Below are 12850 nucleotides of genomic sequence, written 5' to 3' on the forward strand. Positions count from 1 at the left end.
TTTATCAAATCAGGCATTTCTTATTTATTTTTAAGCAACAACAGCTTGTTTTCAGCTCTCAGCCATAACGAGGTGAGGCTAAGAATTTCTGCTGGCAAAAGCCTCAGAACCTGACAGAGCACATGTTGTGTTGCACTCTTTATTTAAATGTTCAAAAATAACTCTGGAATAATCCCATTTTTCTCCACAGTCTGATTGGAGCAATACTCCAGAAGAACCTGTCGTGCTGAGAGTGTTAGCTGGTTTTTTGGGAAAGCTTTTATGCTCTCTGTGCTGCTCTCATCAATATCCAGAATTATTTCTATTGCAGAAGAAATTCTATTAATGACATTCAGAATCAGAGAATCCCAGAATGGTTTGGGTTGGAAGGGACCTTAGAGACCATCTCACCCCACCTTCCACTACACCAGGTTGCTCCAACCTGGCCTTGAACACTCCCAGGGATGGGGCAGCCACAACTTTTAACCAATGTGGGAAACACACACATAGAAAACACAACAAATTCTGCTTCAGCAGGCTAAGAATTCAAGTTGACCAGAAAAAAACCAACCATTTCCAACCCCCAGCACACGAGAGGAACCCAGAGGGATTCCTTCCCTTGCTGGGGCTGGTTCATGAAGTGCAGGACACCCACAGGGTCCCACGTGGATTCTCCATCCCTTCTGCCAGTCACACCCTGCCCCTGACACAACCACACCATTCCCTGGCTCTTTTAGCAAATCCCACTTTCTCCAAGTGCCTTCCCAAAGAGCCTCTCCACGCTCACAGCCCTCCCTCCTCCTGGTGGCTTCTCCTCAGGGCAGCCCAGAGGTGGGTAACACACCGAAACAGGAGGGATGAGTAAAGCAGCAGAAATTTGGGACACAGGACAGGCTGGCCCCAATTCAGAGAAACTCCTGATGACATGCTTTGCTTTCAAAAGCTGAACAGCTCCTGTAACACTTTGAGGAGCATCAGCACACTTAAAATACCCAGTGCTCTGGTAAACCTGCCTGGTAAATAAGGTCCTAACTCCTCCTGGCCAGGGAAACAACCCATCACTTCCACCTGGAAGCACTAAGACCTTTTACATCTGATGCCACCATGCCAATGGACTATTAATATTGTTATATTTCATTCTGTTGGCTCTAATCTCTTAGTCCATGGATGGGTTTGGATCCATCCAGTGCAGCACTGGCACTGAGTAACCAAGGAGAAGCCACCAGCACAATGCTCCTCTGAGAGAGAATCCCATAACCAGGAGCTCACTCATCCCATTGCTCTGCCTGAATACTGGGTTTGTTAACATTTTGGGGACCCAGCAATACCCATCTTCTCACATTTCCTATTCTAGCTGGGCTTCTCTATTGGCATTTTTCCTCCTGCACTTCCCTTTCCCCCAGACAAAAACCAAGAGCTGAGGGGTTTTTTTTACACCCCACACCACATGGCCATCACATGATGCCTGGAAAGGACTCACCTGGAGGACCCACAAGTCAGTCAAACTGCACAGCAAGGCAAAAGAATAAATCCTAAAAGCTAAATATTCCACATCAGCAGAGCATGGCCAGACCTGACCCCAGTGGATGTGCTGGGCAAGGGGCTCAGTTCTGCTGTGCCAAGGCACAGTGCCCTCCACGCTCTGCCCATGGGCCTGTTCTCCTATACCTTTAGGGAGCCAGGAGCTTTATCTACCTGATATTTGAAACATTTTAAATGCTGGCAGATAGATCAGACTGAGAAGAGGAAAGGAAGAGAGATCTGGTCTGTGTTCACAGCACATTTGTCTTTAAGAGGTTGTTTCTTCCAGAAACTACAGGTACAAGCAGAGAGGTTTGGTTTAAATACGTTAATCCATAAAGTCTCCCAGACAGCAAATTACAGTCACATCTTTGCAAGTTTTTTTCTTCCTCTTTTCCTCATTTTTGCCCTCCAGGTAGCACCAAATTCCTCCCTGCAGGGCTGAGCCTCTGCCCAGGCAGTGCATAAAGTACCACTGGTGAATTATCTTCATGGACACAACCTGTTCACTGCTAAGCTTGCACTCTCATGTTTAATATACTGTATTTACCTCTAATTTCTTACAGGAAACTTAAGGAGAGTTTTTTCTATAAAAATCTATGAGTGAGACTGTCCACCAGACACCTCAAATCTCAGAAAAACTGGTCTCCACTTGGCTTGTACAGAAAAGAGCCCATTTTGTCTATTTTGTGTCTCAAGTGGAAGTCACCCACACAGCTCGAAGCTGTCTGGAGAGGCTCAGGAGTTTGCTGACAGCAGATTCTCCATCTAAAACCCTTCAGAAAATGAGACTTTGCAGGAGTGGTTGAATTACAAAGCACTTCTTATTTCCTGGAAATAGCTTCTGTCACTGCCAACAACACGGTTATTTCTCAAAAAGAGAATAAAAGGTGTTTATTAAGAACAAAATAAAACTGGCCTTGGGACAAAAGAGCTGCTAAGTTAAAGAGTTTGGGGGGTTTTTTTCTATGTCTTATGGGAAAAAGGAGGAGCCCTGCAAGGAGCAGGAACACAGAATGGAAATGACCCACCCTTCCCAGCCATGTACATTTAAGGAAAACACTGTGGCTAGCAATCAAAATTCTGGATAAAAGAGAATTTAACACGCTGTTTATATGATTTTCTATAGATTTGTGTCTTCATTTCTCACACTAAAGTGAAGACTTTCAGTATTTTTAACAGAGGTGTCCCCCCAGAACCACTCCCTGTGGGATTGGCCAAGAACAACTGCTTGTCCTGGATCAGGTGTGACCATCCCACTCGGGACACTGCTGGGATGTGGCTTCTTGCCATCCTTAGGAAAGCAGGTGATGATGCAGGTGATGATCACTCCAGCACAAACTTGGGGTAGCACTGAAAAATACATGTATTTATCTTACCTGGCAAGGCCTCTCTGCTGGGATAGATTTCCCACCTCCAGATGTTTGGAATGAACTTTTAGACGGGGTGGGATTTTTGGAACTCCAACGTTCTGTGCTGCCAGTGGCTGCAAGGTTTGTTTTAAATGCAACCTCCCCCATGCCCTACAACCACTTTTACCAGCTGATGGAACTGCAGACTTACCTTCAGGATTAGAGAACAGGAGGATTAAGAGAATCCCAAACCAGAGCTTCCCTTGGATTTGGACTCAACCAGAGATGAAGAACGTTGCTTAGAGAAATACTTGAACCTGTGGCCCCATAAGGCAGGTGAGAACAACAGGATATTCAAAAAGGACCTGATGAAACCACTTGGAAATTGTAAAACCCTGAAGCACCTGTCATATGGGTATTGCCATAGGTTGGAGAGGGGGTGGAAAAGGGCTGTTTCACCCAAAAGCTTTTTTTTAACTCTGAAAACAACCCCATGAATGAAGAATTTCAGAGGTTACTTTTGCTGCTCACAGAGTTGCTACTAAACCTCTACATTCCCCATCAAGATTAGCAAAAACCTCTTCATTTCTATAAAACAGCGACTTAAAACTTTTAATAACCAAGGGTTTTTGTTTCCTTGCTTTTTACTTGTATAGAAAGCTATTGATTAAAGTCCATATAGAGTTGCTGGAAAGCCAACAAGCCACTGCAAGACTTATTTTCAGATCTTGCTCACAAATTAGTCTGTTATTCAGGTTATACTGTCCCAGGAAATCTTCTGGGGACTTTACATGGCAATCATTGTTTTGGAAGCAAATTCATCAAAACAGTACAGGGGATACTGATACAAAACAGCATCAAGAGAGAAATTAAGAAAATAAATTATTACCTGAGTGATTGGATCCTCATATTCAGAGGAAAAAAGCTCATTATTGAGAATATGAAAGAATTTGAGAGTATTACTGCAGGTGGCCAAATTAAATCCCAAAGCAGGAAGCCCAGACCAGCTGAAGTTGTACCAACACTTTCATTTCAGTTTTATACTAAACAAACCATCTATCACTGTGGAATTGGGATTCAGTGGTTTTGTACTCATCCTGCCAAAAAAAAAGAGATTTAATAAATGCAAACCCCTAATTACTTTTCAGCCTCTGTTTCTGCAGTATCTTGACAAACAAGGGAAAAGTTTTCTTCCCCTCAGTCTTAAAAAATAAGCCAATACACAGCTCACTGAACTGCTCCTAAATTTATACTTTATTGTTATAATCCTTGAGTTTCATGAGATTGAGTTTCATTTCAATGAAAGGCTGTTGCTCAGCAGTTCAAAGCTTGACACATTCAGAAATGATGAGTTGTTAAAAAAAATGTTATGGTTAAAAAAAAAAACCAAGCACCCCCAACATATTTATCAAATTGTTGCTGAAGTCTTACAGATAAATATTTTTTTTATACTCCCAAAATAATTTTTATAAATCCTAAGAAATTGACACCATTTGGGCTGTCTGCATTCTACAAGAACAGCTCTTAAATAAGGTAATGAAATAATTTAGTCTCTGCTTCCAAGCAGCTTTTGCATTACCAAAAAGCTCCAGAAAAGTATTTTAAAATATTACAGTATAAGGAGTTCACGAAGAGGCATCAGCAGCAGGAGTTACAAGTGATAAATTAACCCTTGGAAAACACTTGAGACATACAGAGTTACAGATAAATAAGACCAGTCAAATTTGTGGGTTTTCTGTTTCGTTTATTGAAATATGAGCAGCAGTATGCAAAAAATATCTTTAAAAACATAACATAGCAAAACCTAATCATTTTAAAATTAACAAAATAAAAAGATGTTTAGAGTTAAATGAAAAAAAAAACAAAACAACAAAACAACAAACCTCATTGCTAGAACTGTGTTTCCTACAATGTAAACAAAAGCATAAAGGTTATGCTTGCAACGAACACAGAAGCAGGTTTATGGAGCAGCACAAAAAAGCAACATATTGTTGTAAATCTGATGGTTTGGTCTATTGATTTGAATTCAGAATGGGGAAACCTTCCTAAACAGAAACTTCACAACTACAGAAAAAAAAGTTAGTCACGTTTGCTGTTTGAAGCAAAACATTTAGAAAATGTTTTGGTTTTTGGGTTTTTGTTTGTTTGTTTTTCTAGAAACCATCATTAGCAATTTGAGCAAGTAAAACAATATCCTGAAAAAATTATTATTTCAGACTAGGGAGGAAGCCTGATATGTTTTAATGTCCTCTAGAGCTATAGTGCAAGGATCCAAGTTAATCTCACACCCAAGAACTGACAACTTTCACATTTTAATACTGTGGGGGGAAAAAAAAAATCATCATTTTGCTTCAAGAAAAAACTAGAAAAATTCCAATAATTTAAACAATTCTACCCCGAATTGTAACACCAGTTGAATCATTGTTTTGCCTACTGGGCTGCTAATTTGTCTCTCATCAGGCACACTAGAAAATTGTGTTTTGGTCCTACAGATACTCTAAGCCAATGTCAGCCCTTCCAGCCTGATGTAGTTGTGGGTGTAAAACACAAGGCACTGATTGACTGCCAGCACTGAGGTGCCCAAGGAGCAAGATCCAAGCTCTTATCCCAGGGACTGCAGGAGCAATCCCAGCAAGGATGGGTGTCAGCCTGCTCCAGGCTCTGCTGGTGTTGCCAAAGCTGCCAGTCAATGCTGTGGTTGGTGCAAAGGAGATGCCCAAAAAGAAGAAAATACACTAAAAAAGCCAAATCAGTTTTCACTGAAGGGTAACACCCAATCCAAGCTGGGCTACACTGGAAAGGCTCCTTCTTCCACTACCACACTACTGGCTGATTTAATTTCTCCATCTCTCCATCTGGATACAGAAGTGATTTATACACAGGATGCTGCCCCAGCAGCAGCACTCCCTGCTCTCCCTGGACTTGACACATCGTTAGGGTCAAAAAACTCTCCATCCCATCCATCTGTGCACTGATATCTCATTTTGTACCAGCAGCACAGATGAACTAAACAGGATTAGGAACACCATGAACCAGCAGCACACAAAATTTGCTCACTAGAAAGCACCCAAAAAGCTCTGCTTAAAAGGAACAGAGAAGTAGAAGGCAGACAAATCTTCCTGGGTTTGCCCCTGCTCCTGCCCTGCCAAACCAGCAGTCACAAGGCTATCCCAGCATCCCAGATATTACAGTTCCAGAACGTGGACACAAGCAGAAAAAATGCCAGAGCACTTTAGCACTTAATGACAGCATCAGAAGTGGGTTAACTGGATATTATTGCAGAAATTATGGTTCAGTGCACGGGCAGCCAATCAAACCACAACACCAGCACTAAGCACCAGCTCTGGCTCACAAACACCCACCTCAGCACCCATTCTTGAGTCACTCAGTTGGCCACATAAAAGCACACAAGTGAACAGAGATGAAGCCAGGTGAAAAACATCTTGGATAAAGTAAAATCTTGTACCTACAATTGCAATCTTTCCTTAATTCAACGTGCCATGGCATTTATTACAAAAGCTAGTCAAGAAAAATAATACTCTGTAGTGTCAAATATACATATTCAGCTACTTGACAAAAGTCAGGCCCCGAGGAGAAGAAAACAAGCTGGATTCTGTGGCCAACTGACTTGGCATCTCATTCAATCAAAAGAACTGTCTGTGGGTTGCAGCTCCAAAGAATGAAAGAGAAGACCCCAAAGGTAAACAGCAAATAATGTTCCTCCCCTTCTCCTGAAGATGCACTTGTTGGTTTTTAAACACACTTGAGAAACTGTTTAAAAAAACCCCAAAACACAAAAAACACCCCCCAAAACACCAAGTAATACAGAAATTCCTGTACAGGAGAACATCAGGGTTCTGCAGAAGTGTTACAGTTTATTCCTTTTAAGGCATTTCAGAAGAAACATTTTAAGGACACGTAAACAATTTGAATCCTTTAAGATCATTTGTTACGCAGGTACCATACGATGCATGATTTCCACATCTGAGCAGAAAATGTCATTCAATAGAAGACACAAGAACTTGTGTAAGCAATCAGTGTCTCAGGATTGCAGCAATTAACTGCAACACATCTTTCCATAATTATTTGCATATTAGAGTTTTCAGCCTCTCCTCCAAACACTGAACCCTTTGCTGAAGAGATATTCAGGAAAGAGAAAAAGGAAGGTGAGAAGTTAAAAAATACAAGAGGTTTTTTCTGCATGCAAAGACATTTTGTATATAATTCACTTCTAATTCTCTTAGAGTATTTCAGCCTCCTTTTTATCATAAAAAGGGGGAAAACAGGCATAAGTTATTTAGCTGATTTCTTTTAGTGTTTAGTAGTGTTTGAATTCTCCACCAAAGCTCACTGATGCAAACTTCCTGAAGTTCACCGAGGTCTTACACCCGGGTCAGGGCAATCCCAGACACACCTACAGCTCGAGTGCAGAAGGGAGTTGGAGTAGCCCTGGGAGAAGGACTTGGGGCTGCTGGTTGATGACAAAGTCCCCATGAGCCAGCAGTGAGTGTTCACAGCCCAGAAACCAACAGGATCCTGGGCTGCTTCAAAAGGCTCGTGGGCAGTAGGGCAAGAAGGGGATTCTCCCCCTCAGGTCTCCTCTTGTGAGACCCCACCTGGATCACTGGGTACAGTTCTGGAGTCCCCAGCCTAAGGACAAGTGCAGAGGAGGCCACAATGTTGGCAAGAGGACTGGAGCACCTCCCCTGTGAAGACAGCTGAGAAAGCTGGGGCTGTTCAGCCTGCAGAGGAGAAGGCTATGTGGGGACCTCACAGCACCTCCCAGGGTCTGAAGGGGCCTCCAGGGAACCAGAGAGGGACTCGTTGTCAGGAACTGCAGTGACAGGACAGACAGTAATGGGTACAAACTGGAAGAGGGAATGAGCTCAGATATCAGGAAGAAATTTTTTCCTGTGAGGGTGGTGAGGCACTGGCACAGGTTGCCCAGGGAGGCTGTGGCTGCCCCAACCCCAGCTATGTTCAAGGCAGGTTGGGTAAGGCCTTGAGTGACCTGTTCTAGAGGGAGATGTCCCTGGGCTTGGCACTAGATGATCTTTGAGGGCCATTCCAACCCCTGAGCATTCCATGACTCTGTGATTCCTTACATGGGAGGAATTTCATCATATTAATGCAGTGCTTCAGTCCCACAAAGCTGCCAACTACAGTTACAAGTCTCCTGATTGAACCCCTGCCATGAGGGCCAGGAGTGAGACCATCCTTTCATGTAGGCTACAAAGAAGGGATTACTTTTGGTCATTACCAACAGGTCTGCATTAAATTATCTGGAAGTAAAAGCTTCTGCATTCAGTAACTCATTTGCTAAGCCACTCACAGTCTTCAAAGAGACTCAAACTCATACTGAAAGTGAATTAAATACAGTGTAATCACTAATACTGTGTAATGTCTACTGAGAGATTAAAAAGGCCTACACAGATCAATTCCAGACAGGTAAAATAAACAGCTAGAACACCAAAAAGAAAACAAAAAACTTATTCCTTCCAAAAAGTAGTAAGCACTGCCATTTACAAATAGTAGTGTTTATGTTAAAAAAGAGAAGGGTACCTAAAAAGAGACAGCCTTGGCAACCAAATCCAAACTGCATGAGTGTAAATCAAAGCAAACCAAGAATTACTACTCCAGAAACGTGCAAGATGTTTACCTTGTATCAATTACTATTTTAAATGGTGGTTAAAAGAGATGTTACAAAACCAAAGTGGGAAAAGGCTAAGAACTGCTATTCTGCATTAATATACAGTGTGTTTATGACAGCATTTTCCAATAGAAAATACAAGTGTTTTTACACCACTCCAATATTTGTAAAAAGTATATTCATGTGTACACTTAAAAAAAAAAATCACATTGTTCAATCTGAGGCAAATTAGCCATAATAAAGTCTAATTTTGCTTATGACAGATGTCAACCTTAAGATGTTTAAACCACTATGCTAAAAATACAGCTTGCAAGCTGGAGCTGCACATGTTCAAACAGTTTCATAAACATTAAAAAAAAAATCCCAAACTATGATATGTATTTATTTTCTGAAGTCAGTCTCCATGATTCTTGTCCCTACAGGACAAAAAGATTTTCCAGTTAAGACATATGTCTGTTTAAGTTCTAGGGGAAGGAGGGGAAAAAGTGTTCTGAATTTCTCAATAGACTATTTTTTCCCTTAGGGCTCAACTGTCACTTAAGCATCACAAGAACAATTTGAAATGTAAAACTGATTAGCTATACACAATGGAATTGGTCACAGAGGGATTTAAAAAAAAAAAAACCAACACAATTAAACCATAAGATCCATTCTCCATATAGCTCACAGTATCCACTGGAAGTTGCTCTAGAATTAGAATAAGTTCGCTAAAAATAAGGCTGGAGATAGAATGTCAGCACTATGAGACAGATGAGATGGGATTCAGAGGAGAACCCATTTGGGTAAGTACTTTATCCAGCCACTGGAGGGGCCCGTGGAGGTGGATCTCTATCCAGCACGGGGTGCTCGTGACGTCCTGGCGGTGGTACTCGGCTCCCCAGCCCTGCAGGGGAACACAGGGTTAGCCAGCAACTGCAGGACACGGCTCTCTTCTAAAGTAACACTAACAACAAGCAGGAAAGCAGGACTGAAGATACTTATCTGAAGGTAATTCACAATTTAGGAACACTTCTTATGTAAAGGAAAAAACCTGAGGCTGGGCAGGAGCAGGAGGGAGGGGCAGCTGGGAGCCTGAACTGCCCACTGCAGAGCTGGAGTGACCACACGGGCTCCTGGGGAGCTCTCTGCCCACTCCAGGAGGGCTCCTGGCATGGCCACATCTCTCTTCTGCTTCAACCTCCTGCTCCCTTATCCCCCACACTCTCAAACTGAGCAGTATTTATCATAAGTGACAAAATCAACACGACATCTTTTGGACAAGATGCAAAAAAACCCCTCGACTCCACAGTAAATCCGAGAGGGACAGTATGACAGTATCTTCATTAGACAATGCTGAGAAAACTCCTGTGAGACAACAGCACAGCTTGACTTCATAAACTCAAATCAAGCCTTTTTTCCATAATCATTTTTTAAAAATAATATTAATCAATTGGAAGGAGTTGAGTATTTTCTGTAATCAATTCCACTTCCTTTTAATGGACCTGTTATTCACTTTGTTCCTTCAAATTTAGAACATGAGCTCAAATCTTCTTTAATAAAATTACAGCAACCACAATGATTAAATCCCTGTCCTGGATACTGAAGTAATTAAATACCCAGCCAACATTCAATACAGCAATCTGTGCTTTTCCTTTCTTGCACTGATTTCCCTCTCCCCAAGTTAAGCATTTTCAATACACTGATCATTGAAAAGACCCACATCAGGTCAGGACAGCTTTGCTACAGTGCTGATGGAATTACTCCTAAATACCCAAACCCACAATTAACTTAAATTGCCCTCAAAATAACTTACCTTTACAAAACTCATTCGAATGGTGCACATTTTGGTGAGCTCATATACTGCTTCAAATCCATGGTTGACAGACTGAGCTAAAAGCTGAGCAAACTCCTGATTGTTAAATATTTTCAGACTGCATCCACTGGGAATCTTGCACACAGTTGTTGGATGAAAGCCATGGTGGTAGTTGCAGTTCCTGCTCTGTACAAATATGCTGCTATCACTCAAACACTCAGCATAGACTTCTCCACCAACGTAGTAGAGATGAACTCCTTGAAAACAATGATAAAAACACTTCAAATTAGTTTGTTGTCTCTGATTTTGAGGTGGTTGTAGTAAATCCTATTTTTTTTTAAAGTAAACTTTCTGCCTGAGCTTTTCAGAAAAGCTCTTTTGCTCACACTATAACTTACTTTCCCATTTCAAAATACAGTAGGCTCATGATACACCAGCCACTAGATGTCCTTCTCTGACTAGTTACAAAATAGAATGGAAAACCTACTGCCACATTTCTTTCAACTGCTATTTCAAGTTGTTTTTCAAGAGAATTTATGTGCCTTTTAAAACTCCAGTTTTATACAACTGGTAGCTTCTGCCTATGGCAATTCCAACAGAAATAAGTGTGTCCTGGGAGAAGGGTCAGACGTGAATGAGGAAGTACATCCATGCTCTGATTTTCACAGCATCTTATCAAGCCAAAGGAGAGGCAAGTCCAATTAGTTGCTCAACTTAATTACTATCAGTCTTTACAGACCTTAAAAATCAAACATGGTATTTTATCCCCAAACAGTCTTAACTGTATGTAGACATTTCAAAGCTCATTGCAGCCAATATTACCCTACCCAACCTGATGGATCCTGGTGACACTCCTGACCTTGGGAAGATGCACAGGATTCCTCTGCCAGTACCACTGAGAGGGGGGAGCCCAAACAAAAGAACCTGACAAACCACTCACACCTCAGGAATCAGCTGTTCTCCTTTATAACATTGTTTTATTTATAAATTTTCTTGGATAACTGCATTGCAGAGCCAAGTTTCCAACACACATCAATAGAACTTGTGGTCTCCAAATTATCTGCAAAATTTTGCCATAGTTATAGAAGTTTCTAATCTAAAAAGACTGTTAAGGGACAGGATGAATTTTCATCAAGCAAAACTCAAGACCAACTTTACCAAATGATCTCAGGTGCAATAGAAAGAGGGTTCTCTTCTCAGGACTGACTTGGTCACAAAAGAGAAGATATTAAGAAAAGGAGCACTGCAATTTAAGATAATCCAAGCACATTCCATCACAGATGAAAACTGTGCATCTCTATGTGCTATCAGCCAAACAGCACAGGAAAACTAGAAGATCTTGCAAAACCTGCTGTCTCCAGGAATCCCTCCCACACACAAACACACCCCATGGATTCACTCAGACAAATGAGCCCTTGCAGTTTTGCATTAGCACTTCAAAGTCCTGCTGCCAACTCACCAAGATATTTGAACACAGACAGCAGGTAATGCCTTGCAACAACAAAATAAAACAATCTTTGATATACTGTACAGAGGGATGAAGAATATGATTTAAGGAGGAGAGAGAATGCAGAATATCAGGAGTCCTGCAATGTTTCTTGGTGCTGAAACAAAAGAGCTCTAGGTAAATTGTCATGGGGGCTTGTTTGTTAGGGTAAATGATAATCTTGTTTGGCAAGGAAGAGGTAAAATTTAGTCTTTTAAATTAGCACCAAAGAAAAATGTCTGCAATTCCTGACTAATTAAAATTAAACCATGCCCAAAGAAGTTGTCTTCTGATTCTGCAGAGGTCAATAATGCATCAGATCTCAGATTACCTCTGGTATTCCCATCTGAGAACAACCCCTGCTGCAGTGCAGAGAGGGTGAACCAAACCTAGGGCCTTGGTTTCCTAAGCCCAGCTTTACCTTTGCCAATGTGCCGCCGAGTGTTCTCGATGGTCGAGTTGCGATTTACATTCGAGAGCAGCCCTAAGCAGAACCTGTTCTTGTTGTTGGAGGGATCTGTAAACCCATCTACCAAGACACTTGTGGAAGATGCATGAAAGGCCTCCCCAACACGATTATTTAACTCATAATACACGATGGAACACCAGTGTTTGGGTTCTTCGTAGGCAACGGGCTGGACATCTGAAAAGAAGCAAACAGAAAGAACATTTTACCTCCCAAAACATCACTAGATAAGTAAAAGCTTAGCTGACACTTAGGATGGGCAAGGACCATCCTGTTTAACATCTTCATGATTTTTATCTTCATGCATTTTAGCTAGTCTGCTGATTTGACAATTATTTTCCAATTTTAAGTCTGATATTAAACTAAAAAACCCCCCTACACGCACACGAAAACACTGGGATAACAGGTGAAACATGAGTCTCCTGCCCACTTTTAAAAAAATCTGTTATAATGGCTATTTTGGGACCCAAATTTTCAGAGCCTTATTTCACATATAATTCCAGCAACAGTCAAAGGTGGCAGAAAAGAAACGAAAAAGAGTTCAACTTGTTGGAAGCCCTCAGGCTTTGAAAACAAGAGATGAAAATAAGCCAGGCAAGTTTTA

General features: G+C 41.5%; 1 protein-coding gene across 2 annotated transcripts in view; it reads right to left on the reverse strand.

The window, feature by feature from the left end:
* Positions 1-4575: 4575 nt before the first annotated feature.
* SMAD5 (SMAD family member 5) overlaps positions 4576-12850 on the reverse strand; it is a 33772-nt gene continuing 25497 nt past the window's right edge. For both annotated transcript variants that reach the window (XM_051794132.1, XM_051794131.1), the window contains 3 exons: positions 12202-12423; positions 10295-10551; positions 4576-9385 (listed from right to left, as the gene is read on the reverse strand). In XM_051794132.1, the coding sequence (XP_051650092.1) occupies positions 9242-9385; positions 10295-10551; positions 12202-12423 (623 nt within the window). In that variant the 3' untranslated portion in view covers positions 4576-9241. The remainder of the gene's footprint in view (positions 9386-10294; positions 10552-12201; positions 12424-12850) is intronic.

The sequence above is a fragment of the Manacus candei genome, unplaced genomic scaffold (genome assembly GCF_025592945.1).
Source record: "Manacus candei isolate 608988 ecotype Guabito, Panama unplaced genomic scaffold, ASM2559294v1 h1tg000037l, whole genome shotgun sequence".
Lineage (NCBI taxonomy): Eukaryota > Metazoa > Chordata > Aves > Passeriformes > Pipridae > Manacus > Manacus candei.